The sequence below is a fragment of the Sorex araneus genome, chromosome 1 (assembly GCF_027595985.1).
Source record: "Sorex araneus isolate mSorAra2 chromosome 1, mSorAra2.pri, whole genome shotgun sequence".
Taxonomy (NCBI): Eukaryota; Metazoa; Chordata; class Mammalia; order Eulipotyphla; family Soricidae; genus Sorex; species Sorex araneus.
In genome coordinates, this window is record NC_073302.1 from 371,487,930 (window position 1) to 371,515,160 (window position 27,231).

A 27,231-nucleotide genomic window follows, 5' to 3' on the forward strand; every position below is an offset into this window, starting at 1 on the left:
CTATCACCTATGTCCTGAGTTTCCTATGGCCACACTCCATCCCCATCCCCCACCCCCTGCCCTGGCCTGCCTCTATGGCAGGCACTTCTCTTTCTCTCTATCTCTCTGTTTCTCTCCCCGCCTTCCCCGCCCCTCCCCTGACATTATGGTTTTCAATACAGGTACTGACAGGGTATTCCTTTATAATGACATGTATATCCCGTTTACTACTCTCAGCACTCAATTCTGTACCAGAGTGGTCATTTTCAAATATCATTGCCTAGTAAAATTATGTAGCACTGTAGCACTATAGTCCCTTCATTCCTTGATTTGCTTGAGCGGGCACCAGTAATGTCTCCATCGTGAGACTTGTTGTCACTGTTTTTGGCATATCAAATACACCAAGGGTAGCTTGCCAGGCTCTGCCATGCGTGCGGGATACTCTCGGTAGCTTGTCAGGCTCCCCGAGAGGGATGGAAGAATCAAACCCGGGTCAGTCATGTGCAAGGCAAATGCCCTACCCGCTGTGTAATCGCTCCAGTCCAGTAAAATTATACAAAAGATATTTTGTTTGCATGTGGGTTTTTTTCATAATTTCTTTTGCCAGGAAAATGATTTCTGAATGCCAGAGTCTTTCACTAGTAATGTATTTTCCAAGAAGTATATTTTAAAATGTCACTCTATAGGTCTGAAAATTATCATTTCAATATTTTTATTATCTATGTCAACAAATTATAGGCAGATCACCTCCAATTCATTCAAAATCTTGAAAGGCTAAGATTTGTCTTTTCTTCCCTTCATATCCATTTGGGATAATTAAATGCAATTTTTTTTTTCATCAGCAACCAAATGAGCTCCTACTTATTTAGCAACACATCTCAAGCCCTTCCACCAAGCCAAAACACACTGTTACTAAAAGTTTCCAGAAAGACTTTATCTTGCCTGAATTTACACAGAGAAACCTAAAATTGTGTCTGATTTGCATTAAAACCTTCATTAACCAGAAGGAGCATTCCTTGGTATTGATCAGTCAGGATTCTAATCCCACCCCTGCTCCCAACCCCTCCTCCTACTTTCTAAGACAGAGTTAGTATATCAGACATCATTCCCCTGCACTGTAGAACTGTAGCACTGTTGTCCTGCTGCTCATCAATTTGCTCGAGCAGGCACCAGTAATGTCTCCATTGTGAGATTTGTCATGACTGTTTTTGGCATATCGAATACACCATGGGTAACTTGCCAGGCTCTACTGTGCGGGCAGGATACTCTCAGTAGCTTGTTGGGCTCTCCGAGGGGGACAAAGGAATCGAACCCGGGTCGGCCTCGTGTAAGGCAAATGCCCGACCCGCTATATCATCATTCCCCTACCTAAAGAAATGTTAGAAGAGATCCCTGGGCCCTCCAAGGTCATACCCCAAAACGAAAAGTGACAAGTTCCTTTGTAGGTGCCTCTTTAGGCCAATACAATGCTCTTATTATTTCTCTCAGAATAAATAAGTATAGTAATTACTTAATGCCCATCCTTTTATAAAATTCATTTTTATTTTATTTTAATGAATCACCATGAGATACAGTTACAGACTTAAAAATTTTCGTGATTACATTAATCAGGACTGGAGCAATAGCACAATGGGTAGGGCATTTGCCTTGCATGCGGCTGACCCGGGCTTGATTCCCAGCATTCCATATGGTACCCTGAGCACCGCCAGGGATAATTCCTGAGTGCAGAGTCAGGAGGAACCAGAATTCTACCGAGAGTATCCTGCCCACATGGCAGAGCCTGCAAGCTACCCCGTGGCGTATTCAATATACCAAAAACAGTAACAACAAATCTCACAATGGAGACATTACTGGTGCCCGCTTGAGCAAATTGATGAACAATGGGTCAACAGTGCTACAGTGAAATGCTACATTTTAATCAAACAATGTTCGAGTAACCAGCCCTCCATCAGTGCCCTTTCTCCACCAACGATGTTCCAGTGTCCTTCCCGCCACCCCCCCTTCCTTTCCCCTGCCTCTGTGACAGACACATTCCCTCTTACTCTCTTTCCTTTTGGGTGTTATGCTGCAGACCAAGGACTCCAGAGAAAACAACTTTATCTGGATCAGAATTCTGCCTTTTCATGTCTTAACATTCCTTGTCTTCTTATTCCTTTAAGTCACTAGTTTAGGGCCAGAGATAATATAGGAAGACCCTTGCCTTCGACTTGAAGGCTCCTCTTTCATCCCTGGCACTGAATATATTCCCTGAGCTCTGCCAGGGGTCATTCCTGAGCACAGAGTTAGGAGTAGTCATCAGGCACCAGTATCTTCTTTTATCTTCTTTGGTATCTTCTTTTTTTTTTTTTTTATAAAGTCTGTATTTGTTCATGACTGGGAAAGTCTACTTTGACCTTGGATAGAGCTAAATTCATTATTATAATAATTTCCAAAGCATAGAAGCGTTAAGGCCATTCTCTGGTGCTGTCACTCTAAGAGAACATATTTTGAACCATAGAGATAGTAAGAGGTAAGGCATTCAATCCACACCCCATTTATGGTTCCCCCAAGTCCACAAGGTATGATCCCTGAGTATAGAGTATGGAGTGTGCCCTGAGCCCTGTTGGGTATGCCTTCCTCCAAAATGGGAAAAAGAGAATATTATACAATATATTAAAGTTTTTGCTTAATGACTTGAGAGAAAACTGTAGAGCAGAATTTACAGGCCTAAATTTCACAATTTTGCTGTTTCACCTTTAAAGTACTCATATTATTTTCTTTGGAAAATGTTTTATGTTGTAGATCTGTGACACAGCCCACAGAAAGTCTGTGTCAATGATTCTTATTAAACTGCAATTTAAAAATAATATTTTAAATATAAAGATGTCAGAGCCTTTCTATTTTTGTTCTGCAGTAGGATAAAGACAAAAGAACATACATAAGCATTTCAAAGATGTCCTTGCCAGCACCATAGTTATTTTTTACCCTGATTCTTGACTTGAAAACTTTCAAAAGAGCTGTTGAAAGTCAGACTGGTGAAACTGGCACACTTTAAAAAGAATAAAATCAACCAGCGTTGGCATGGCTGTGGGGAATAGAGCCCTCATCCACCACTGGTGGGAATGTCAATTAGTTCCATCCTCTTTCAAAAATAATATGGACACTACTCAAAAAATTAGAAACTGAACTTCCATTTTGCCAGCAATTCCACTTCTTGACATCTATGCCAAGGGCCCAAAACCACTATTTTGAAAAGATTCTTGTGTTTCTATGTTTATTGCAACACTAATCACAATAGCTAAAATCTGGAAAGAACATGAGCATTTAAGAACAAATGACTGGATAAAGAAAATATGATCGTTGTATCCAATGGAATACGACTGGCTATAAGAAAAGATGAAATAATGGAATTTGCTGTGGATGGAACTGGAAGGTATAATCCTGAATGAAGTCAGCCAGGAGAAGGGCAAATACAGAGAGATCTCTCTCATATGTGGAATATAAAGAAACCCAGTAAGGAAATGACAAATGTCCACAGGCAACAAAACCTGAGAACTGGTCTTCAGAAGCGGTTTACCATGTGGGGTGGTGGTGGTGGTGGTGTTTAGGGAGTGGGTCCAGAGCTTGGATGGAAAGAGACCCTGAAACTCTTATGGATGGAAGAAGACACTTGGGTGTTGGAACACTGTGTGCATGAACTCTATCATTAAGACCATTATAAGTCAGGTGTTGCAAGTAATTTTCTTTTTTAAAAGAGGATGTTGAAATTCAATTGCAATAAGGTATATTTGGAAGGAAAATAGGGCTTGGGAAGATTACTGACCCTAGTTTTCATATTGGTAGTAAATGTAGTGTCCACTTCAAAGACCATATGCAGTGGTGGGAATGGAATCCCTGTCTGCCCCATGCAAGGCAAGTGCCTTGTCTACGGTATCTCATCAACCCCTATATACCTTATGAAAATCTAGTATGGATGTATTTAAAATTAGTTTAAAATGTGTGTGCCTCTTATTTCAGCAATAAGCATATTGCAAGAGGATTTGACCATACCTGTGAGAGAATAAACTTTATGTATCAGCTAATACTAATCAGAATAACATATGTATTACAGAGAATTATTTTCCTGCATTGCCCTTGGAAATGGTCATCTTTTGACTTATTAGTTGAACTATATGACAAAATTTACAACAGTGGCATTCCTTTCAGTGAAGAACAAAATCTGAAATTCTTCATTCTGCATGAGATTTGTGGAAAATAAGCAATGGGATTTTACCTTTCCAAACACATGTAATATTATACTATTTAATGTCCATTCCTTACCTAAATTCATTGTTTGAAAACTAATTCAAATAAAATAAATTATCAACCTCATTGCTGATTATATTGCATTATAGCAATTATATGTAAATTAAAATGAAAGTATATAATTTAGAACTTCACTTTAGTATTTCAAATGTATCTAGGGGTTCTATTCTTAAACTTAAGCAGATATTATAGTCACAGGACAGACTTAGTAAAACTCCCCTTCACAGTTCTGATTCAGCAAGTCTGCAATGTACACTAAGAATCTGTACCATTTTTTTTTTGAGGGGCGAGTACTCAAAACTCGCCCCTCAAAACTCAAAGCGGTTTGGGAAACACTTGTGGTGCACAGGGCTTACTCTTGGTCCCCGACTCATAGATCACTCCTGGAAGGGCATGAAAGTGACCATATGGGATGTCTGGGATCAAATTTGTATTAGTCACATATAAGGCAACTGCCCTACTCATTGTGCTATCTCTCCAGTCCCAAGAAATACATGTCTAGCCACTCTCCAGGTGCTGTGTAGATGTGACATAATATAAACAATAAAATAAAACTATATTAAATAGTTCGGATATTAATTTATAAACAGATGAATTTGAGTCATTTCATTTTGGCACATTTTTAGCATTAATTTTAGTTTGCCCATTTTAACATCTGCTATCGTCAATAAAGTGTAATGCAATGTATATATTGTGCTTTCCTCATTGCAAGCATGGTAAACATGTTAATTTAACAATCTTATAAGGAAGTATGAGTTGGTCAAAAGTAAAAAATTGATCTTAAATCTTTTGAGGGAGTACAGATGAAAACACTGTTGGTATTTGCCTTGATTCTTGTCAGTCTTTTAAAACTTTTTTAAATTTTATTTTTTAAATTGAATCACAGTGAGAGTTACAAAGTTGTTCATGATTGGGTTTCAGTGATACAATGTTCCAACACGTATTACTTCCCCAGTGTACATTTACCTCCTGTCCCCATCATCCACGCCTGCCTTTATGGCAGGCACTTGTCTTCTCTGTGTCTCCTCTCTCTCTCTCTGTCTCTGTCTCTGTCTCTCTCTCTGTCTCTCTGTCTCTCTGTCTCTCTCTGTCTCTGTCTCTCTCTGTCTCTGTCTCTGTCTCTGTCTCTGTCTCTGTCTCTCTCTCTCTCTCTCTCTCTCTCTCTCTCTCTCTCTCTCTCTCTCTCTTTCTTGCTAGCTCGATCCCTCACTTGCTCTGTTCTTACATTGGGATTAAAGTCAAGGTTTACATGCTTACATTTAAAGCTCACGTTTGCCATCTGCTGACACATCTGTGTATTGCAAGTGAGCTGGTTGACAGAACACTGGACGCAGATGTTTTTGTTTTTCTTTGTTTTGTTTTCTTTTCATTTCCAAAAGCCATTAGGCAAAATTCAAGCATGTATTTCCCCTAAAAATGATGGTTTTGCAATCTCCTGAGGGTGCTTAAAGAAAACCATTCCCCATGTATTTCAAGCAACTAATTTGTACGGAATTGATTTTAATTCTTCCTACTGATAAATGAAATTGTAAATCATATCTCAGTATACATAGTTCATATCTAAAGTAGATTTTATTAATAAAATATTTTATGAATATACTACATTGATATATTTATTTTAAGGCGAATGAAAATACCAGAGAGATGGCTTAGTGGGGTGGAGGACATGCTTTGAAGGCGGGAGAGCCTACACCATGGCATGGTCCCCTCCGTACTGCCAGGAATAAGCCCTGAATCCTGAGCCAGGAGCAGCCTCCAAATGCTACTGAGTGTCATCCTTCTCCAATCAAGACTATTAAGTTAGATTAATTAAAAATAAAATAAACTGCATCAAATACTGATGTATTAGTATGGTTTTTAAAATAAAACACCAAGAAGGAGTATAACAACAGCTAAAATTAATCATGCCAATAAAACCAGTGTGAACGAAGTTATCAGTCCCAGGGAATCAGAGCCAAGGCACCCCTCAGAATTTATTTATACTCATATTTACATTTTTCTCTAAAGTTCATAGCTCTACTTCTCTGTTCATTCAAAAAGGTATATGCATTAGCTCTCAAGTTCAGCTCTACAGCCTTAACTATAGAACCAATCTTCTTATAACCAAAACACTGATAATGGACACACACACACACACAGACACACACACACACACAGACACACACACACACATACAAAAAGCTACTGAGCACTTACTAAAAGCACTTAATAAAAGTCACAGTGCTCTGCTAATGTGCTGTTTTATTTGCACAAATTCTCCATTTCATCCCATGTCTATACTACAAATTAAGAAGTTCACATTCTGGGGCTGGAGCGATAGCACAGAGGGTAGGGTGTTTGCCTTGCATGCGACTGACCCGGGTTTGATTCCCAGCATCCCATATGGTCCCCTGAGCACCACCAGGGGTAATTCCTGAGTGCAGAGCCAGGAGTAACCCCTGGGCATTGCCGGGTGTAACCCAAAAAGCTAAAAAAATAAAAATAAAAAAATAAAAAGAAGTTCACATTGAAAAAGACTAGGTAAATTGTTTGAATTGAGAGAGCCATCAGGAAGCCTGATCTTGGTCCAATCTACAAGGCCATGTTGCCTAAATTATTTTCTGCAGGCTTTCCAGTATTTATGCTTTGAATAAACTTAGTGTTTCATGGACATCTTGCCATGGCTGTTAAAGTGCCACAATTTGCTAAGTTAGGGTGTTCTGATTCCCACCTTAACATTTTGTTGTTGTTGTTGTTGTTGGCAGAAACTGAAGTAAGTAACCCATTTTCCTGATTTTTACAACTTCATCAATGTTGATCATGTATAAAGGAAAGAGATGAGACTTTTTGCAAATCATGAACATTGCAATGAGTTATATCTGAATTAGTTGAATTCCTTGATTGATAAACAGTTGTATGTCACTGGGGAAGTTGTTAATTCATCCACTCAAGGCAGAGGTGGTTGATCTTGAGTAGTTTACTGATGGTAAAGTGATGTGACTGTGGAGAACAAAATCATAACTGCCAAAACTAGTGTAAACACATTATCTTAACAATAACGGGAGCCAGAGAGATAGTATACTGGGAAAGCACTTGCCTTGCATGTAGCCAACCTGAGTTCAACCCACAGTACTGACAGGAGTGATTCCTGAGTGCAGAGCCAGGAGTAAGCCCTGAGCAGCACTGAGTATAGCCACAAAAACAAAACAAAAACAATAAAATAGAAAGAAATATAAAAGAGATTCTGGGATTGCAGCTATTGATCAGATACATGGGATTGATGTCATCATAGGATGATATGAGGAGGAAGATGATGATGATGATGATGATGATGATTTTGGAATCAGACCTTGTAGTGTTCAGGGCCTACTTCTGACTTTAATCTGGGGGATTGCCCCCCCTTTGGAACTCAGGGATACTTGAAACCCCATTTCCTAGATGCAAGTATATGATTCCGTGCACTAAGCCGTCTCTCTCCCTCCAACTGACATTTAAAACTATTCCCTGATACCTAGTCCTCTAAATCTTAAAATACATTTAATTCATTGCCATCAATGTTAAAATTCAGAGCTGGTGATTTGTATAAAGAAACATTGACTATGGTATGTTATGCATTGGAGTGGTTTAGCTAGGATGATAATGATACAGTAGTGGCTGTGACGTTGATGAATAAACCATTAAGCTTATTCTAGCAATTTGAAAAAAATTATCCCAGGACAGTGCTATAACTGTTCCATTCAGTACCACAGTGGACATTTTTAGGGACATCCACCGCACATCTTGTGTCAGAAAGTCCCTCATATTTTCTTAAGCAAAAACAACACAGTTGAGATTAGAAGTGTCCCATGTTGGTACTGACATTGTATAATCTTCATGGTCTGGAAGGGGTCTTCTGTGCTTATCTCTTCTCTCTTCCTCTTCTTGGCCATCACCTTTGCACTCTTCCACCACTCCCTAACCTTTCTTCCACCACCATCAGAAAAGCTATTCCAATCTAGGCTTCTGTCCAGCTGGAGACTGACTTGTACATCCATATGGGACCACAGATGCACATGTGAGTCCAGCTGAGCCCAACCCAAATCTGTGTTTGGAGAATTACCATCTAAATTCATGGTTGTTATTTAAAGTCACTAAATTTGAGGATGTCTTGTTATGTAGCAAAAGTCAACTGATGCAATAACATGTTTATCAGGAATGGTCATTTTAGGAAGCTTTTCTATGTAAACCTAGTTCAAACTTCCTGATTCCATGTCTTCATTGAAATCTACTCATAATTTCAGCTTCAAAATAAAAGAGAGCAAATTTTCTAACACCACCTAATAAATGGCAGAAACCAGGATTTAGTCTCAAACAAAGTGACTTACACACTCAGGTCCTTAGCCTGGCACTAAAATTAACTAAAAATAGAGGATATCATCAAACAAACAAAATTTCAGTAATAACAATCACTGTCACTGTCATCCCGTTGCTCATGGATTTGTTTGAGCAGGCACCAGTAACGTCTCTCATTGAGAGACTTATTGTTACTGTTTTTGGCATATCCATTACGCACGGGTAGCTTGCCAGGCTCTGCCGTGTGGGCTCCATAGTCTCAGTAGTTTGCCAGGCTCTCAGAGAGGGGCGGAGGAATTGAACTCTGGTCAGCTGCGTGAAAGGCGAAAGATCAACCGCTGTGCTATCGCTCCAGCCCAGTAATAACAATACTTACACTAATTCATTACAAAAACAATGAATACTCACTCAAAAAGCATATAAAAACCTGCACAAGTAAAAAAGGTAAGAGTTCTACCCTCCATAGACAATACTAATATATAGCAATTATACACCTGATTTATTTTTAAAAGAATATTAGTGTAAAAAACTAAGACACGCCGAAGGGCATATGCACTCTCGAAGGCTCTCTGTGCAGCTCTGTCTCACTGCCCGCGTTCGGTGCTCTGGAACCGCTGTGTATGGACTGGATCGGGATGGCCGTTGGCCAAGGACAGGCAAAGGAAGAACGAGGACCAAGCTGGTTGCTGATTAGTTACCATTTATTCAATCTTTCATCTTTCTCATCTCCCGCACTCCCAGCTCCGTCCTCTCTCTGGATGTACTGCAGCCTTCTGGATCATCTTGTCTCTCTCCTCCCTTTTTCCTCTCTCCCCCTTGCCCCCAGGTTACACACTGCCAGGTAGCAAAATCATCATAAGAAAGCCCTTCCTGAGGGCTGGGCATTCCAAAGTCCTTCCAGACTCTTAAGGTGTTTTTCTCCTTTCCTTAGTCCAAACACTCATTAACATCTTAATACTAGTTATTTTTGTATGGACATAGCAAGAGATACATTGAGGCTTGCAAGGCAGCTCTGCTGGGAACATCTTGCCAGACTCATCTACAGCACTCAGGCCAAGTTAATCATTCCTCACCCTAGCAGGGTCCAAATCTAGTTCTCACTGTTTGGATCATGACAGCATTTGTCCATGATCAAGCTCTTAACTTATAGTTAAGCATTAGGCACTTTGGCCAGGCCCATCTCGGTGCCAGGGTAGCATACAACTGACCGCTTGCCCTGGGTCTGGACCCTGCTTTTGGGGGTGCTAGGAAGTAAGGGCAGCTGAGGCTTAGGTTGAGAGAACAGATGCTCAGGAGGAAAATATCATGCAGAGTCAAATGACTCCTAGGTTACAAAAGCATAGCATTTGCTAAGTCTTCCTGTGTCCATACAAAAAGGACATTACTCTGAATAAACTATGCAAAGGACTCAAGGAGAAGAGAAAAACAATATTTACAAGTCAACAGAACACTAAGAAAGAAGCTACAAATAAACACAGAGAAATGGGAGCACTGTGATGGGAGTAACCCAATAAACCTAAAATACCTGAGGTTATGTTATCCTACATATTAGTATTTATATTTCTTATAAACATTGTAATAGGGGCCAGAGAGATAGTACAGCTGGTAAGGCACTTGCCTTGTATGCAGTCAACACAGGTTCAATTTCCAGCATCCATTATGGTCTTCTACAACTGCCAGGAGCCACCCCTAATTATAGAACAAGCACTAAGCCCTGAGCATTTCAGGGTGAGTCCCCCAAACAAATCAAATATTGTAACATACTGCATAAATTATTTCACAACTTATTAAGCTACCGATTACTTCACAATTACATTACTTGGTTGTTGATTATAGGGAATGTTCTTAATGATATAATACAATGTACCTGTCAACATGTATCAGGGGAAATCGTCAATCTTAAAAAATGCAGGGCATTGCAGGAATCCTTCTCTCTCTCTCTCTCTCTCTCTCTCTCTCTCTCTCTCTCTTCTCTCTCTCTCTCTCTCTCACTCACTCTATGTATCTTTCTGGGATTAGTACACATTGAGTCAAAGTCATCTGTGGTCCCCTTCTTTGTAGAAAGGCAGCTTTTCTGCTCCGACTTGGCTGTGGCTTGATAAGACATCACCGGAGAGAACCCATGACAGCCTGACTTTGTATGTAGCCTTGATCATGTTTCAAAAAAAGGAGTGTGTTTCAGTTCAATTTTAAGACCTTGATCATAAAAACTCTACGTATGTGCTTGAGATGAAAGGTAGTTAAGAAGAGCTTTCGCGGAATTTCTGTTTTTCTTCTCCCTAGGTGGTAAATGGTACAGGTAATGTAAGGAGACTTCATCGTGAATACATGAAGTCATTCTTTTCATTCTTTCAAATCACACAGTATGTGTGTAACTTTCAAATTACACAGCATGGATAGTAACCACCAAACCAGTAAAACAAAATGAAACAAAAATCACAAAAACAGACTGTGTAGTCACCATGCGACTAGGGAACCCAGCGGCTCTCTCTCACGGCTTGCGTTCAGTGTCTCGAGCCACTTCCCCACCCGGCCTACAACCACTGCTGCCAACAGATGTATGAAGGAGGGAACAAGGCCGCCAGCCTGGCTGGTGATCATTTATTCCACCCCCACGTGCCTGTTTCAATCTCACTAAGCCCCTCATTCTAGTCCCATACTGCCCCTCGTTCCCTTCTCCTGTCTCTCTGACTCATCTCTCTGCCTTCTACCTCCCAGCAGCCTGGTTTCTCTTGCCTCTCTTCAACTTCCTGCATTGGGGGTAGCCACCACACCCCATCCCAAAATCAACATATGAAAGCCCTTCTTCTGTTCAAGGGCAAAATACCATTTAGGGGAGTTTCTCTTCTCCTTTGTCCAATAATTTAAATAACATCTTAATTAACATCTAAATTCTGCTTTTTAATATTAGCTATTCTGTATGCATACAGTAACAGATATATTAAGCTTGAAGGGTGGCTCTCCTGGGGACATCTCGCTATAGATCTTAGACTATAGTGCTCAGGCTAAATTAGTCTTTCCTAACCCTAACAGGGTCCTAATCCAGCTATTACTTTTGGGATCATGACAGAATTTGTCCATGACCATGATTGTAACTTATAGTTAAGTATTATGGTGCTTTGGCCTGGCCCATTTTGATGCCAGAGTCGCTCACAGCTTGCCCTGGGTCTATCCAGTCTTTTGTCAGGACCCTGCTTTTGAGGTGCTAGAAAGTAACAGCAACTGAGGCTTAAATTATGAGAATAGATAACCAGGAGTGAATATCATTAAGAGTCAATTGACTCCCAAGTTACAAAAGCATAGCATTAACTGTCTTATTGTGTCTATACAAAAAGAATATTGCTCTGAATTAACTATGCAAAGGACTTAAGGAGTCTGACTTGGAGATAAAGGTGATTGACTGGTTGGGGAAGCAGAGCACAAAGAAAGAGGTTACAAATAAATACAGAGGAATGGGCACACTGTGAGGGGAGTAACCCACTAAACCTAAGCTCCCTGTGGCAAGGCAGAAGGGACAAACCAATGTTATCCCACAACAGACAACTAAAAAAGTGGAGAAACAATTTTCATAATTAGAAAACAAACCTTAAAAAAAGTTATGGAGGGGTCAGAGAGATAGTACAGAGGGTAGGGTGCCAGCCTTGCATGAAATGGGTCCATGTCCCATCCCTGGCACCACATATGGTTCCAGATCAGTCAGAGTTATACCTGAATATTACCTGCTGTGCCCAGACAACTCCCCCAAATTTCTCCTGGCAAGAAACAGAGGACAACGAGGGTAAGGGGCTTCCTCCTCTGCCACTGATTCAGGGTTGATTTCCAGCAGCACATCTGGTCCCAGGGCACCATATCCAGGTGTGGCTCATGAGCACAGAATCAAGGGCAGGCTCTGAACACAACTGGGTGTGGTCAGCGAAAAAAAGCAAAAAATTGTTATGGCATTTTAGGGGTACAACTGAAATCTGTGAAAAATCATCACTGGGATTTGTGTATTTACCAAAGGGCAGCAGTGCTCTCCTTCTCCCTCGCTACTTGTGTTCGGTAATCTTGGGCCACTTCCCCCACCCCAGGGAAGCCAATGGCAATGGGCAGGCAAAGGAAGGAACGAAGGCTAGGCTGGTCAGTATCAGTTGCAGTTTATTCCAATCTCCATCCATTCTCCTCTGATTCTCCTCCTGCTTCTCCGCCGCGCCGCACCCCCCCTCCCCCGCCCCAGCCTCCCATGCTACCTCTTTCTCCTTCTGGATTCCTTAAATCAAGGACAAAATCTCTTCTAAGGAGATTACTCCAGATTACTAGGAAATCTGCTCAATGGTGGGGTCCCAACGAGGGTGTTCACTTTCTTCTTTCCTCAGCTAGTAATCCACTTAAATAGATGTAGTAAATCTACTTCCAATACTTCTAGCAATATCGTTCTGTATGAGCATGGTAAGAGATATATCAAACTTAAAGTTTGGTTCTTCATGAGGACATTCAGTATATATTCCAGACCACAGTCCTCAGGCCAGGTTAATCTTCCTAACCCCAGCAGGGTCCTAGTCTCATCGTTACTTTTGGATCATGACAGCATTTGTCCATGATCATGCTCTCAACTTACAGTTGAGTATTGTGGCACTAAAGGTCTAGCCCATTTTGATGCCAGGGTGGCTCACAGCTTGCCCTGGGTCCATTCCGTTGGGACCCTGCTTTTTGGGTGCTAGGAATTAAGGGCAACTGAGTTGAGAAAGCAGATGCCCAGGAGTAAATATTTGGAATCAATCAACCTCCAAGTTACAAAGCATAATATTAACTGTCTTCCTATGTCCATACAGAAAGGACATTGCTTTAAGGTAATCTATGTAAAAGACATAACTTACAATGCAAATTCAGTGTCCTTAGAAGGATCTAATCTCACAAGCTAATAGAATCTGTTTAGGGGAAAAGTGATTAACTGGTTGGGGAGGAGGGCACAGAGAAGAATTTACAGATAAACAAAGGAATGGGAGTGACTTGGGAGCACTGTGATGGATGTAACTCGATAGACCTAAGTTCTCTGCGGCAAGGTTGAAAGGACAAACCCAATGTTCTCATACAGGGATTTTTGAAATTCAGGTAAAGTTTTGTTTTACTGGTGATTTTCGTTATGCTCTGTCTAATTTGCCTTAAAATAACAAACAAAACCCAACTAAATTGCATTTTGGGTGGATCACATGCTGAAAAAATTTAGATTCATTTCTGACTGTAGAAATAAATTATAATTTAATGATTAATCCTCAAATGAATTTGAGAACTGTTGAGAACACGTCACAAAGGGGCCCTGTGCAGGACAATTGTGAGACTTCAGAGCAGGAGCAATGGCTATTAACACTCCCCTTATGAACTTATACTATTTTTCTTTGCACTTTAGAAGAGGTTTCACTGTCATCTCACCCTGAGTTTGAAATCAAAGAATGTTAAGGACACTGCTTTTAGCTTATTTGAACCTCCTATCATCACTGAAATATTTGTTCAAGTGGAAGAGCAGATTAGAGACTAGAAGTTTCCTGTAGTACTGAGGGGTTGCTAGTGAAAATGAACATGAGAAAATGAATATGAGAAAGTGACCAAGAAGGATTGGGGGTGGACAGGCCAGAAACGGAGCATAACTTTTTCTTTTACTTATGAACTATACTGAGGAGGTGGGCTGGAGTGATAGCATAGCGGGTAGGGCGTTTGCCTTGCATGCTGCCAACCCAGATTCGATTCCCAGCATCCCATATGGTCCCCTGAGCACCGCCAGGAGTAATTCCTGAGTGCAGAGCCAGGAGTGACCCCTGCGCATCGCCAGGTGTGACCCAAAAAGCAAAAAACAAACAAACAAACAAAAAAACTGTACTTAGGACCTTGTATTTCACTGAGGACATTTATGCACTTATGGGCTCTTTAACAACATGGGTGTCAGCCCTATTTGTATTGCAGAGATAAGTGAGGGTTTTTAATTTTGTCCTTGTAACCTTTAGGCTAAACTCCCACAGGTTGAAGAATCCTGTACTTTTGAAGTTTTAGTATCCAGGACAGAGAAGCTCTAAACAGTTTTTTTTTTTTTGAGGGGAGGGGGGAGGTTGGGGAGCCTTGGGTTGCACACACACACTGGGGCTAATTCATGTTTGCGGATCCAGGAGAAGCCTCAAGAATGACAAGGATATTGAGCCACTTGGAGAACCCTAGTACGATCTTCTAAATTAGCCATTGCAGAATGAGAAATGATGAGTTCATTTTCAATACGTTTCCTTAGATATAGCAGGGTTACTTTTTAGGAATGACATCTCCGCATAAAATATGCTCCATAAACTTATTTTTTAGCACTATACCGACTTCTACCGTCCAAGCTACTAAAACCCTGCCAAATCAACTTGCTACTGAATGTGATCAAAGCGCAAAGTCAGGTTCAATCAACGTAGTAAATCTGCTGAGAGGCTAGCGAGAACACAGGTTTACCATGCTGGACGGATTTTTTTTTTTTTCTCCTCTGTGCGCAAACTCCAGACGTCACGCCGGGCTCTGCGCTCGACTTCCAAGAGCAAAAGGATGTCTGCCCCCTGCTGGTTGAATTGATGAGCTGCAGCTCGAAACGAAACAGTTCCGAGGGGGCGTGGCAGCTGGTGGATGACGCAAATATCCGGCGACCGGAAGTAAGGGGGGGGATGAGAGCGACGTCTTTACTGCGCGCCGTGGGAAAGCTAGAGCCACATGGCTGCGGGGTGCTCGGAGCCTCCGCGGCCAAAGGCGGCCAATGATGGGCCGTCGGTCGGCCCAGCCGCGGCCCTGCCTTGCCTCGAACTGCCGACTTACGCCGCCGCAAGTGCGTTGGTGAGCAGTCGCTACTCCTGCCTGGTGGCCGCGCCGCACCGCAGACACATCGCGCTGTCCCCGCGCTACCTTCACCGGAAGCGCACGGGCATCCGGGAGCAGCTGGACGCCGAGCTCCTGCGCTATTCCGAGAGGTACCGGGCGGGTCAGCTCTCTCCTTTGGCCCAGCTCGCCTCTAACGCAGTCCGCCGCTCGGGGCCTCGGCGGGTGTGCAGGTTCTGAAGGCGCTGCCGGGAAAGAGACGAATCGGAGCGGCTCCCCGAGCCCGGCTCGGAGGGAGGGACAGCGGGTAGGGCACTTGTCCTGCATGCTGCCCGCCCAGACTCGGGCCCCGGCACCTCCTCGGGGCTTCTGAGCCCCGCCAGGGATGATCCCTGGGCGCCCAGCCGGGAGCACTGCCGGGCGTGCTCCTGCCCCTCCCTCCCCACACCCCCCAACAGTTCGGCACCGCAAAAACAAGACCTCCCGTCACGGGAAATGAAAAGGCCGAGTTGTCGAGAATTATTTTAAGTTAGAGGAAGTGGAGAATCGCGCGCATGAACATTTATACCGTTGCCACTTTGCAGACTCGGGGCTGGCTTCACAGTGTTTTAAAAACGAGGAAAGGGGAGGGATTTGAGAATAACGGCTCTCCCCTTTTTGTGCCTGCCCTTCCAGTAGCAGCCACCTGTTGGAGAGGTTCTGCACCTGCCTTTCCCCAGGACAAGGTTGTGTTTTTTTGTTAGTTTGTTTCCTTTTGAAAGATATTTTATATTCTACTTTGGGAAGTCTGCGTAGAGAAAGTGTTAGAACGCGCATCTTTGAGAGGCCCCCAAGAAGAAAATCCCAATCCTCTTGTTTTATGACAACTCAAGTTGTTGCTTTTGAGAGAGAGAGAGAGAGAGAGAGAGAGAGAGAGAGAGAGAGAGAGAGAGAGAGAGAGAGAAGAAGAAGAAGAAGAAGAAGAGGAGGGGAGGGGAGGGGAGGGGAGGGGAGGGGAAGAGAGGAGAATATGGTTTTTCTCTCTAACCCCATTCGTTCTAGATGAAGTTTTAGATAGGCAATCAGAAAAGCATTCCCTTTACTTGGTTTCTTTGTTTTCAGAATGCCTGGGAGGGTCCCACCTAGTAAAAGCTACTTAGGATCACTTGAGAAAGACAAGAGGAAAAGGGGGGAAAAATAGTGTTGAGTTATCCATCTCTGCACGGCTGAATTTATGTTCCCTCTTCCATCAGTTCAGTGCTGTGAATTGCTTCCCCAAAGACTTGATCAGTTTATACAGATCCTTTAGGATTAAGCCTGTCCTTTTCCCAGGCCAGTGCCTTAAAACCACACCCCCAGCCCCTACTCACGGGGACATCCAGGCTTAGCTTCACAAATACCCAAATGCTTCCTCTGGTACAGTATTATTTATCTCCATTTACACTCTATTAGTCTATAAAGGAAGTCATTTTAGTTTTGACTTTGTCTAAATACAGCAGTTATCTCTCCCCACTTAACCTCTTACTCTCAATTCCTTTTTTCTCTCTGTCCCTAAAATTGTCTTAGTGATGGAAAAGTTATTCTTTAGGAACACTACATGCAGGAAATAATAACTTGAGAGTACTTTCCTAAGAAAGTCTCAGTGTTTCTAGTTTCTCAATTTTGGTCGTCTTTACTGTGCTCTTAGTTGTTTTACTTAGAGATGCCATTGGGGGTGAATCCTGTGTCTTACTCTGAAGCATTCAAAAAATGTCACAGAGTTCAACTTAAATGTTCTCTGTTCTCCAGCCTCCTAGAGTTTTGTGTGAAATGCAAACATGTGAGCAGGTTCCATAAAATGAGATTAAGAAATGATTGGACTGTTCAGGCAGTGCTGTTGGACTAGAGAAGCAGTGATTGTGGAGGAGGGAGTAGTGGTGATGCCATCAGATCTTCCTCCTTGGTAGTTGTGATTGTGAACTTGGCAATGACTTTTGCTCTTGCTTTTGGGGCTACAGCCAGTAGGACTCGGACTATTCCTAGCTTGGGGGTTGGGGTTACTCCTGGTAGTTCTCAGGCAGTGTATGGTACTTTGGGTCAGACCTGGCCTCCTATAGTCATCACATTGAGATCTTCAGAGAAATGGAGCTACTAAAGTTTTTACAGAATATTTATGCGCTCTCTCTCGCGCGCATGTTTACTCTCTCTCTCTCGCTCTCTTGCGCATGCTCACTCTCATACACACACACTATATATATATTTTCAGTCTTGGATAGCTTTATTTTGTATGTGTATACTTTGGGACTCAGAATATGTAACTATGATCCTACTATGTTTAAAAGAATGGAAGATAACCTTTTTATTTTTTTTAACAGCCTTTTAGGTGTCCCTGTGGCATATGATAACATCAAAGTAGTGGGTGAATTGGGAGACATTTATGATGATCAAGGACACATTCATCTTAACATTGAAGCAGATTTTGTTATTTTCTGCCCTGAGCCAGGGCAAAAGCTTATGGTTTGTATATATTTTTTCTTGTCTTCTTTGTGTAGTTTTATAATGTAATTTGAAAATTTTAGGAAATATTACTACTTGGTACGCAATTAGATTCCTATTGTAGATAACTAAAAGTAACACTGAAAATAATGGAAACGTTTTCTATCAGTTCACTCTAGTTCAGTTCTGTATTTTAATTGTTTGATTGGAGTTGGGGGGTGGTTGGTTTGTTTTAGAGTTGGACCCTGCAGTTCTGAGGGCTTTCTCCTGGCTCTGCACTCAGGGGTCTCTCCTGCTGGGCCTCGAGTTCATATGTGTTGCGAGGATTGAACTTAGGTTGACTGCGCTCAAGGCAAATTCCCCACCTGCTGTACTATTGCTCCCACCCTTTCTCAGTTTTTAATACCATCCTCCTCTAATCACATGCCTGTAGTATATTCCTCTTTTTTGGGGGTGGAGGGAGCATCACACGTTAATGATCTTAAGGGGAAGTGTTTCAGTATTTCAGTTTTGTAAACAAAGATTTTTATGAAATTATTCAGACATTAGGACACTATAAAACCAGGATTTGCGAATTCAAAGATTTGCAGTGAACTTTATGGAGGACGGGGATCAGGACTGTGGGAATATTGTATATTGGGAAAGAAGGCCATGTGTGGAAAGTTTTCCAGGTTTTCCAGGAAGTTGCTCGAAGTACAAAAATGTCTGTCATGTCTACTGATTTGGGGGTGAGAGTTTCTTTGGGGACTGCATCTGGTGGTGCTCAGACTTAGTCCTGTTCTTGTGCTCTGAGATTACTGCTGGCATATAGAGAACTCTTTTTTCATGTTTTTCTTACAAAGTTTTACACACAGGAATTAACTTGACCTGATAACTAACTAACTTGATTTTGTAAAACATAGACAGGTTTTATTATGACAAAATGATCTGTAGGGCAAGTTGAATTTTTCTAATGCAGTTCATACTACTACAAATAGTATCCTTGAGTACAGACCTACCCAACCTACTAGAGATCCCACAATCCATCTTCATACTATTAAAACTGGTAGTAGGTTTGCTCTTAAAACTTCCATCTTTAAATTGAGCTCCTAAATATAGACATGGGTCTAGCATTCAAATTGTACAGAAAATGTAAAGTAAAAAATATCTCTTATACTTCATTCTTTTTTACTTTTTTAGTTCACAGATTTTTGACCATTTAAAATTTTTTTCTTTTTAATCATATAATTAAAAAAAACCCACCTTATAGGCAAAAACTACACGGGTCATAGTGTACACAGCTAAATGAATTTTGTTAAGTATATATAATATTCTGTCTCCTTAGAAATGACAATGCCTTTTTCTGGCTATATCTCTTTTATATCACTGTTCTAATTTATAATAAATAAGTTTTGAATGTTCAATAATTCAGTGTTAACAGTAATTTTCGTTGTATGATCTTTTGAACTCTGGCATCTTTGCTCAATAAAAAGGTGTTTTTTGTTTCTCCTATGCTGTTCTAGTGTTGGTAATTTTTCTTTCTTTACTTTTATGATTTTAGTTATGAACACATCACCATCTGATTACCCAAGTTTATTGTTGGCTTATTCATTTGGTTTATTCCTGTCTAAAACTATTATGGCAAAAGCTATTGTGAACATAGATCTTTTTGTTTTTCCTAGTTAAGAATTGCTAGACCACAATGTTTAACTTTGTGAAAAAAAAAAAGCACTGTCAGATTGTTACGTCCCTCTGCATACTTGCCAACATTTATTTTCAGTCTTGATTTTACTGGTGGGCAGGTATAGTATAGTTACTAGACTTTGATTTGCATTTCTATAAGGAGAGTTTTCCATGCAATTAAGTAAAAAGTCTGTTCAAGTCCTTTGCTCATTTTTAACTGGTTTTTCAAATATATTTATATACATACACACATACTTTAGGTAGATTCGTTCTTTTTTTAAAATGCAGGTCCAGTTTTAGATGTTTTTTGTTTGTTTTCTTAGTCCATGACTTGTCTTTTTTTGTTTGTGTGGGGTGTTCCCAAGCTGTTCTCAGAGTCCTGCCCCTCCCACCTTCCCTACTGCAACCCTGGGCCAAGCAGTGATGTTGTGGTTCACTCTAAACACCTCAGTACCTGGGGTCTTTGGGGCACCCTAGCAGTAGTCAGGTGCCTGCAGGGCTGGGCCTAGTAAGTAGCAGGGGACTTTGCAGTGCTGCAGTACTTGGGGCTTAAACCTTGTGTTGGGGACATATAAGCCTGCGCCCTAATCACTGTACTTCCTTCTGACCCCTTGTCACTTAAGTTATAATGGTATCAACAGCTTTCAATTTGGAGGAGAGTCAACTTTTTATTTTTAAATTATATTTTAGACTCTGATTTCCAGTAGTGTTAGTGAGAGGGTTTTGTGCAGGAAATGTTCCAGTACCACACCCTCCACCAGTGCCCACTTCACTTCACCATTTTCCCAGTGTCTTCCTTCCCCTCCATATTATTCCCTCCACTCTGCATGGTAAACTTCCCACTGAAAACTATTTCTCAGATCTGTACTCTTTGGGCATTTGTTATTTCTTCACTATGTTTCTTGATCTCTTAAGTATGAGAGAGGTCATTCTCCGTCCCTCTCCTGACTAACTGTACTCAGCATGAGACTTTCCAGATAGCCACACATTGCATGATTTCCTCTTTCCTTGTAGCTGAGTGTTATTCCATAGTGCATATGCTTGTTTCTTTGCCAGTCACCTGTTCTTGGACACTCATTTTTTTTTCCTGTCTTATTTTGGCTATTACGAATAGTGCTGCAGTGAATATAGGAATACAGATATCTTTTCAGGATAGAGATTTTGTGCCCTTGGGGTCGGTGCCAAGAAGTGGAATTGCTGGTCATATCGAAGAAAAGTTTCTAGCTTTTGGGGGTGTCCATATTTTACAAAAACACAGGGCCATTTTACATTCCCACCAGCAGTGAATATGACGGTTCCTTTGTCCCTACATTCATAGCAGCGCTGGTTGTTTTTGTTATTTGTGATGTGTGCCAGCTTCACTGGTGTGACATGATAATGCATTGTGGTATGGTTTTTATTTTCCTGGTGATATGTAATGCAAAGCATTTTTTAATATATCTGTAATGCCTTTTTTGAGGAAGTTTCTATTCATCTCTTTCCCCCATTTGTGGAATTGTTTTTCTTTTTCTGTTTTTGGTTAATGCTCTCTGAGTCTTTAAGAAACCCACTTACCCCAGGTTGTAAAAATATTCTTCTAGATGTTTTAGCATTTCCATATGGTTTTGTGATCAATGTTAAATATTTTTAACGTAGGATGGTATTTTTTTTTCTTTTGGTATATATTCAATTTATGATAGCCCCACGTACTATTCCTCTTTGGGTAGTTTTCTAATTGATAGAATTTTCCTATTAACATCTTGCATTTGTTTGGTATGTATATTACAATGAGTGAGATTACTGGATACAATATTATAGTCTAATTTTACAGTAACTTTTACTTTTTGTGTTGTACTTTCTATTGGTTTTGACAAGTGTATAGTGTTAGGCACCTACCATTACAGTGAGCTATAGAACAAAGAAATATTGTCTGTACTGTTTTCTTTCCTTTTCTCACTTTCCGAAACTCTAGCATTGATTATTCCTGTTCATTCTGTTTTACTTTTTCCAGAATGTAATATAGTTTTAGTTATACAGTATAGAGTCTTTTCTGATTAACTTCTTTAACTTTGAAGTGTGTAGTTTAGCTTTTAATCTTTACCATGTCTTTTAATTTATGATTTTGGCTTCATAGCCATTTTGCATCACTGAATATTGTTATTGTATCAGAGTAGCTGTCCAGAAGATCCAGAAACAACCTTTGGGGACATCAAGTTGAAATGGACAGATAGTGGAGTTTTATTCTGTTTCAAGTGTAAGAAATTTTTTACATAAAAAAGGACATTAAAATATTCAGTTATGTATTTTAATGTTATTTTTAATATTTCACTTTTTGTTCATATACCTTAGAAATGTTTCTGTTGGGTAAATGGAAATCTAAATTTTATGAAAAATGTTTTAGTGTAAAATGATACAGCACATACTTTTAATTTTAAAGCTCCTATAATGTTTTGTGATACAGTCAAAGCTAATGCCCCAAGATTTATATTATAGGGTAAACTGTCTTCTAGTAAGGACTATTTTACATCTTGCTAAATTGAATCATTAAAGAATGCTCTTTGGGCTTTGAAATTCATACTGTTTATAGAAATATAATGTAGATCCGAGTTATAAAAAGCATATGCTTTCTGCCTTGAGGTTTTTGACTTGTAGTTTATATCAAAGCATAGTTGCTGCTTGGTTTAAATACAGCTGTGGAGTAATCCACACCTTCGTGAATCCTGTAGTGGGAGTTAAATTGGGGCTTTCGAGGAAAACATGGGTGGGTGAATAGTTGTTTATGCAGTCCAGAGACCTACCACCCACTTTTCAGGAAAAAAGGAAAGATAGAAAATCACTCACATTTGGGGGAGGTGCAGGGAGGGGGTACCTCGAGGGGGGGCACCCCACCCCCTTGAAAATTACCTCATTTTAGCCAATGAAGTGCTAAATAACAGAGCTACTTGATCCACTACCCATTTCTTTCTGGTGTCCCCCTGCAAGTGGTGTCCCCCATTTTGGAGAACACGGACTTAGACCTTTGAGACACAGTCACTGTGTAGAAGTTTTGTCTGAAGTGATGTTTTAGTAAAGTATGTTGTACATTGTAATTGAGATAAACTTTCATGTTAAATGATTGTTTTGATGCTTTCTCTTTACAGCATCACTTTGAAGTTTGTAAAGTTTGTTTTGTTTTTCAACTCCTGAGATTTCTTTCTGATGCCGTGGTGTCTTTTCCTTCTTCACAGGGTATAGTCAATAAAGTGTCCTTCAGTCACATTGGCTGTCTAGTCCATGGGTGCTTCAATGCCTCCATCCCTAAACCTGAGCAGATGCCAGCTGAGCAGTGGCAAACTCTGGAGATAAACGTGGGTGATGAACTAGAATTTGAAGTGTTTCGTTTAGACTCAGACGCTGCTGGAGTATTCTGCATTCGGGGAAAGCTAAATATTACTAGGTTAGTTCCTATCACGTCTTTACTGTCTTGATACTTAATTGTTTCTGTTTAATTTTAAGTTCAATGAACTTGACTCATCTTTTAAAAACTTAATTTTATTAGAATATTTGTGCTCTCAGACTATAAAGTCAGAGTAAACACAAGTCTTTAGTGTAAAGACCATGCTTTGGGTACATATCCTAAAGATGTATGGGTATCTAGGCCTGTAGAGGTAGTACAGCCAGGAGGGTGCTTTTCTTGCACATGCCTGACCTGGGTTTGATTCCCAGAACCACATCTGATCCCTGAGTCCTGCTAGAAGTGATCCCTGAGTAGAACAGGAGTAAGCCCAGAGCACTCTTGGGTGTGGCCTTACCCTCCTCCCTCCTCAGTGCCCCCTCAGAGAAAAGGAAAAGTATCTAGTAAATTGAATTTTAGTTTCACTGAGTATTTTGTACATTCACTTTTTAACAACAACAACAAAAGCTTGACCTTTAATCATGAAACTATTAAAATTAAAGTCATGTTGTCTAAATATTAGCCTGCTTTTATTTTTACAACAGTTGAAAAAAATAATTTGATTGTTTTTGTCAGTATTTTAATTAAATTTTTTGTATTGAAATAATGAGATTTACTTTGCTCTTGAGCTTGGCTCTGCACTGGAGAGAGCTCAGCAGACCGGGGCGCATACTTTGCATAGAGATCTGGGGTCTTTCTCCAGCCTCCCATGAACTCTGAGTCGGAAAAAGCCCCGTAGCACCAGGTATGGCTCCAAAACCAAAAAAAAAAAAAAAACCCAGTCTGTTTGGTGGCAAGATGTGATTGCAAGTGTATGACTTTCAGTTCACAACTCTACCCAAAATAAAAAGTAATGTTTCGTGCCTGGGATGTAGCTCAGTTGTAGAGCATTTGACTTCATAGAAGGCGCTGTGGTTTTGAGCCCCCCAAATGATAGGTACCCCAGCCAGACAGAATTACACTTGGGTTTGGTCCCACAGGAGCTAACTTTAGTGGTGATATTTAACAAATAAGACGTCACTGTTGGTATTACAACTGTTTCTAGATTCTGCCTTGATAAGTAGGGATAGGGCTTCACATTCTTGAGTAGCTGTCCAATAGAACATTTTGTACACATTATGCTATGCTTGTTCATTATTATGTACTTAAAACATTAATAGTATTATTGAGGAATTGGTGGTGCTACACTTGGCAGTGCTCAGGGGCTACTCGCAGCTCTGTTTATGAGAAGCTCTGGCCATACTTGAGGGATCATGATGTGTTGGGGATCTAATGGTCCCCTCTCAAAGCATGTGCTCAGCTCCTTGAGTTAGTTCTTTGACCCAGGTGTGAGTTTTCAGTTACTTAAGTTCAAATAGTTACATTGCCAGTGCTGCTGCAAAGTGCTCCAGTTTTATGCAGAGGCTGCTTCATCAGGCCTTGCTTTTTTTAGTGGCCTAAGGTAGTTCACGACTACAAAATAACACTGCTTCATCAGACAGGTTAAGAACAGTAATGAAAACTGTTACTTGAAGCAAGAATATTGAGATAGTAGACAGGAAACACCATTATTTTAATAGATAACAACACCAGTGGTCTTTGACCTGTTAATCTGGATAGCATGATGTTTCATGATCATTGACCAAATTTCTCTGAACCAGTGCTGTATTCAGAAAGAATTAACAATTTTTTTTTGTTATGTGTAAAAACATCCAAAAACAAAGTAACGGAATAGAATAGTTGAGATTCATGGCAGAATTCTGTGGTACTGCTATCATTCTGGGGAAATAATTCAGCAAGTTGGGGTATTGTTTGTTTTTCTTTCCTGTACTGCTTTTTAAAGTTGTTAAACTGTTAATTTATAGCTTACAACCCAAGTGCTCTGAAGTTTCCGAAGAAGTAACAGAAATTGCCACTGAAGAAACTGTTGAAAAACCTCCAAAAAAGAAAAAGAAAAAGAAGAAAGACTTAGAACCATGTGAAGTGGAAGATGGTGTCATGGAGTCCGTGGATTTTGTAGATGGCACCATGAAAGAAGGTGCAGACCTACAGAGTGATAGTAATGTGAATGGCATCTGTGAAGAAGAACCAAAGAAGAAGAAAAAGAAAAAGCACAAGAAAGATCAGGATCAGGACCCTGTTTTCCAAGGCAGTGACTCTAGTGGTTATCAGAGTGACCACAAAAAGAAAAAAAAGAAAAGAAAGCATAGTGAGGAAGCAGAATTTACCCCAGTTTTGGAACCCTTTCCGAAAAAGAAAAAGAAAAAGTAGTTTCTTTTCGTACATTTAAAATACTCATTTTTTTAAAAAAAAATTTTAATTGATATAGGTGAATAAATGCTTGGAGTGATAAGAAATGTCTGTTCTAGTGATCAGTTTATTTGTCTTCTGGTTTTGGGGACGTACCTGGTGGTGTTCAGGCGTTAATCCTGACTGTGCTCAGGGATCGCTCTTGGTGACTTAGGGGGACCGTGTGTGGTGCGGGGGATCAAACCCAGGTCAGCTACTTGCAAGGCAAACTCCCTATACGCTGTACTATCACTCCATCTTAGTCAATCCATTGAAACTTTGGATTCAGAGGTTTTGGTACTAATATTGAATAAATTATAATTTGGGAATTATCAGTATTATTAGGTGCCGTTTGAGTAAATATAGATAGAAAGTTAAGAGCATCTCTCACTTTCTACTCTTGCATTCACCCAGTATTCATGTTCTAAATAAAATTATTTTTGTACTCAAGACTAGCAAAAGAACTTTGTAACATTAATGAGTTTGTGATTAAATAAGCTTCACCTTTAGCACAAAAGAAAAAGAAAGAAAACTGTATTTGTTCAATTAAAAAATTTCAAATAACAAAAATTCGTTCCTAAACATATAACCCTAGAGATATGAGCCACAACATACCACACAGCCATGTGTCAGTTATCTTCACAGAAATAATTGCTGTTGTCTGTGGGGTATAGTTTAAGGTTTATAAGTGGATGTTAAAATAAAAAATGAAATGAAATTATTCATATTCTTAATGTTTTCCATTTGATATGGATTATATAAAGAATATTCTTTTTATTTTTTTTCTTTTTGGGTCACACCCAGCGGTGCACAGGGGTTACTCCTGGCTCTGCACTCAGGAATCACCCCTAGCGGTGCTCAGGGGACCATATGGGATGCTGGGAATCGAACCTGGGTCAGCTGCGTGCAAGGCAAACGCCCTACCTGCTATGCTATTGCTCCAGCCCCCATGAATATTCTTATTTGTAATACCTAATATTTTTATTTCCTAGTGATTAATATTTAGATTTTTCCCTAAACGTATCTTCCTGTTTGATATAAAGTCAGAAGTGGTACTGTTGTTTGAAAGAAAATGGCTGTAATTTTAGATGTAGTTTTTCAAAATAATATCTGCTATGAAATTTATTTATGTATTTTTTGAGGGGACAGGGGGTGAGGCACACCCGTGGTCCTCAGTGCTATTCCTGGCTATGCACTCAGGGATCTCTACGGGTGGGGCTCAGAGGACCATGTGTGGTACAGGGCATTGAAGCTGGGTCAGCCATGTGGAAGGCAAGCCCTACGCCCACTCTAGTGCTCTAGCCCTAGAGTTTACATTCCTAACTGCAACTTAAGAGTTGGCAGTCATATCTACTTGGAGAATTTCAGTTACTCTAATTTTTGACAATCTGAGAGATGAAAATTTTACATTGTGAATATGTATTTATTTGGATATTATGAGCTTGAAACACTATTGCGTATTTATTGACTGAATTGATTTTTTAAAAAATATTATCATCTCCTTTTATTCCTGTTGGATATTTTCTTAATTACTTAATTTTGAGAATTTGCTCTATATGAAGGATATTTTAAGATCAGTTTGAAGTACTTGTTGAAGTTTTCATCTATATTTTAGTATACTTGCTGTTAGAAAATGTTTATGTAATTAATTTCATCTTTTATGTTTTTCTATAAAGGCTTTTCCCATCCAAGATTACATTTTGGTTTTCTTCCAGTACTTTTCATCATTTTACTTTATTACATTAAAAATTTTAGTTTATTTGGAATTGGTAAATGGCTTTACACATGAACTTATTCTTGTAAATTGATATGGTTAAATCTTTAGACTATCTTATCAATCTATATTTTCTCTGTATATGGAGACCTGTAATATATTTTACTACGTTCTATTATCCTGTTTCTCCTCTGATATACTAATGAATTCTTTTATAGGATCACAACACTTAACCACCCTAATGTGGTAAGCAGAATTCTTAGGCAGTTCTAAGAGTTTTGCACTCTAAATTCTTTTAACTGAAGATGATTAGGTATATATTAATTCATTTTAGATA

The 27,231-nt window shown here is 40.1% G+C and overlaps 1 protein-coding gene across 2 annotated transcripts; it reads left to right on the forward strand.

Annotated features, from left to right (window-relative positions):
• The first annotated feature begins 15,221 nt into the window (after positions 1-15,221).
• On the forward strand, positions 15,222-26,908 carry POLR1F (RNA polymerase I subunit F). 2 transcript variants are annotated; one of them, XM_055137603.1, is made up of 4 exons: positions 15,222-15,402; positions 17,718-17,859; positions 22,707-22,915; positions 24,757-26,908. In XM_055137603.1, the coding sequence occupies exons 1-4, from the start codon at positions 15,326-15,328 to the stop codon at positions 25,160-25,162; spliced, it is 834 nt and encodes a 277-aa protein (XP_054993578.1). In that variant the 5' UTR covers positions 15,222-15,325; the 3' UTR covers positions 25,163-26,908. The 2 variants fall into 2 exon arrangements, with proteins under 2 accessions (XP_054993578.1, XP_004602302.2); XM_004602245.2 differs by having other exon boundaries at positions 15,223-15,536; positions 24,757-26,902.
• Positions 26,909-27,231: the final 323 nt, after the last annotated feature.

What these genes read in the sequence shown, in the direction of transcription:
- POLR1F (XM_004602245.2), top strand. Translation starts at nt 15,283, where the DNA reads ATGGCTGCGGGGTGCTCGGAGCCTCCGCGGCCAAAGGCGGCCAATGAT. An exon ending in CTCCTGCGCTATTCCGAGAG is followed by an intron (nt 15,537 to 17,717) that starts GTACCGGGCGGG and finishes TTTTTTTAACAG; the next exon opens with CCTTTTAGGTGTCCCTGTGG. An exon ending in AGCCAGGGCAAAAGCTTATG is followed by an intron (nt 17,860 to 22,706) that starts GTTTGTATATAT and finishes CCTTCTTCACAG; the next exon opens with GGTATAGTCAATAAAGTGTC.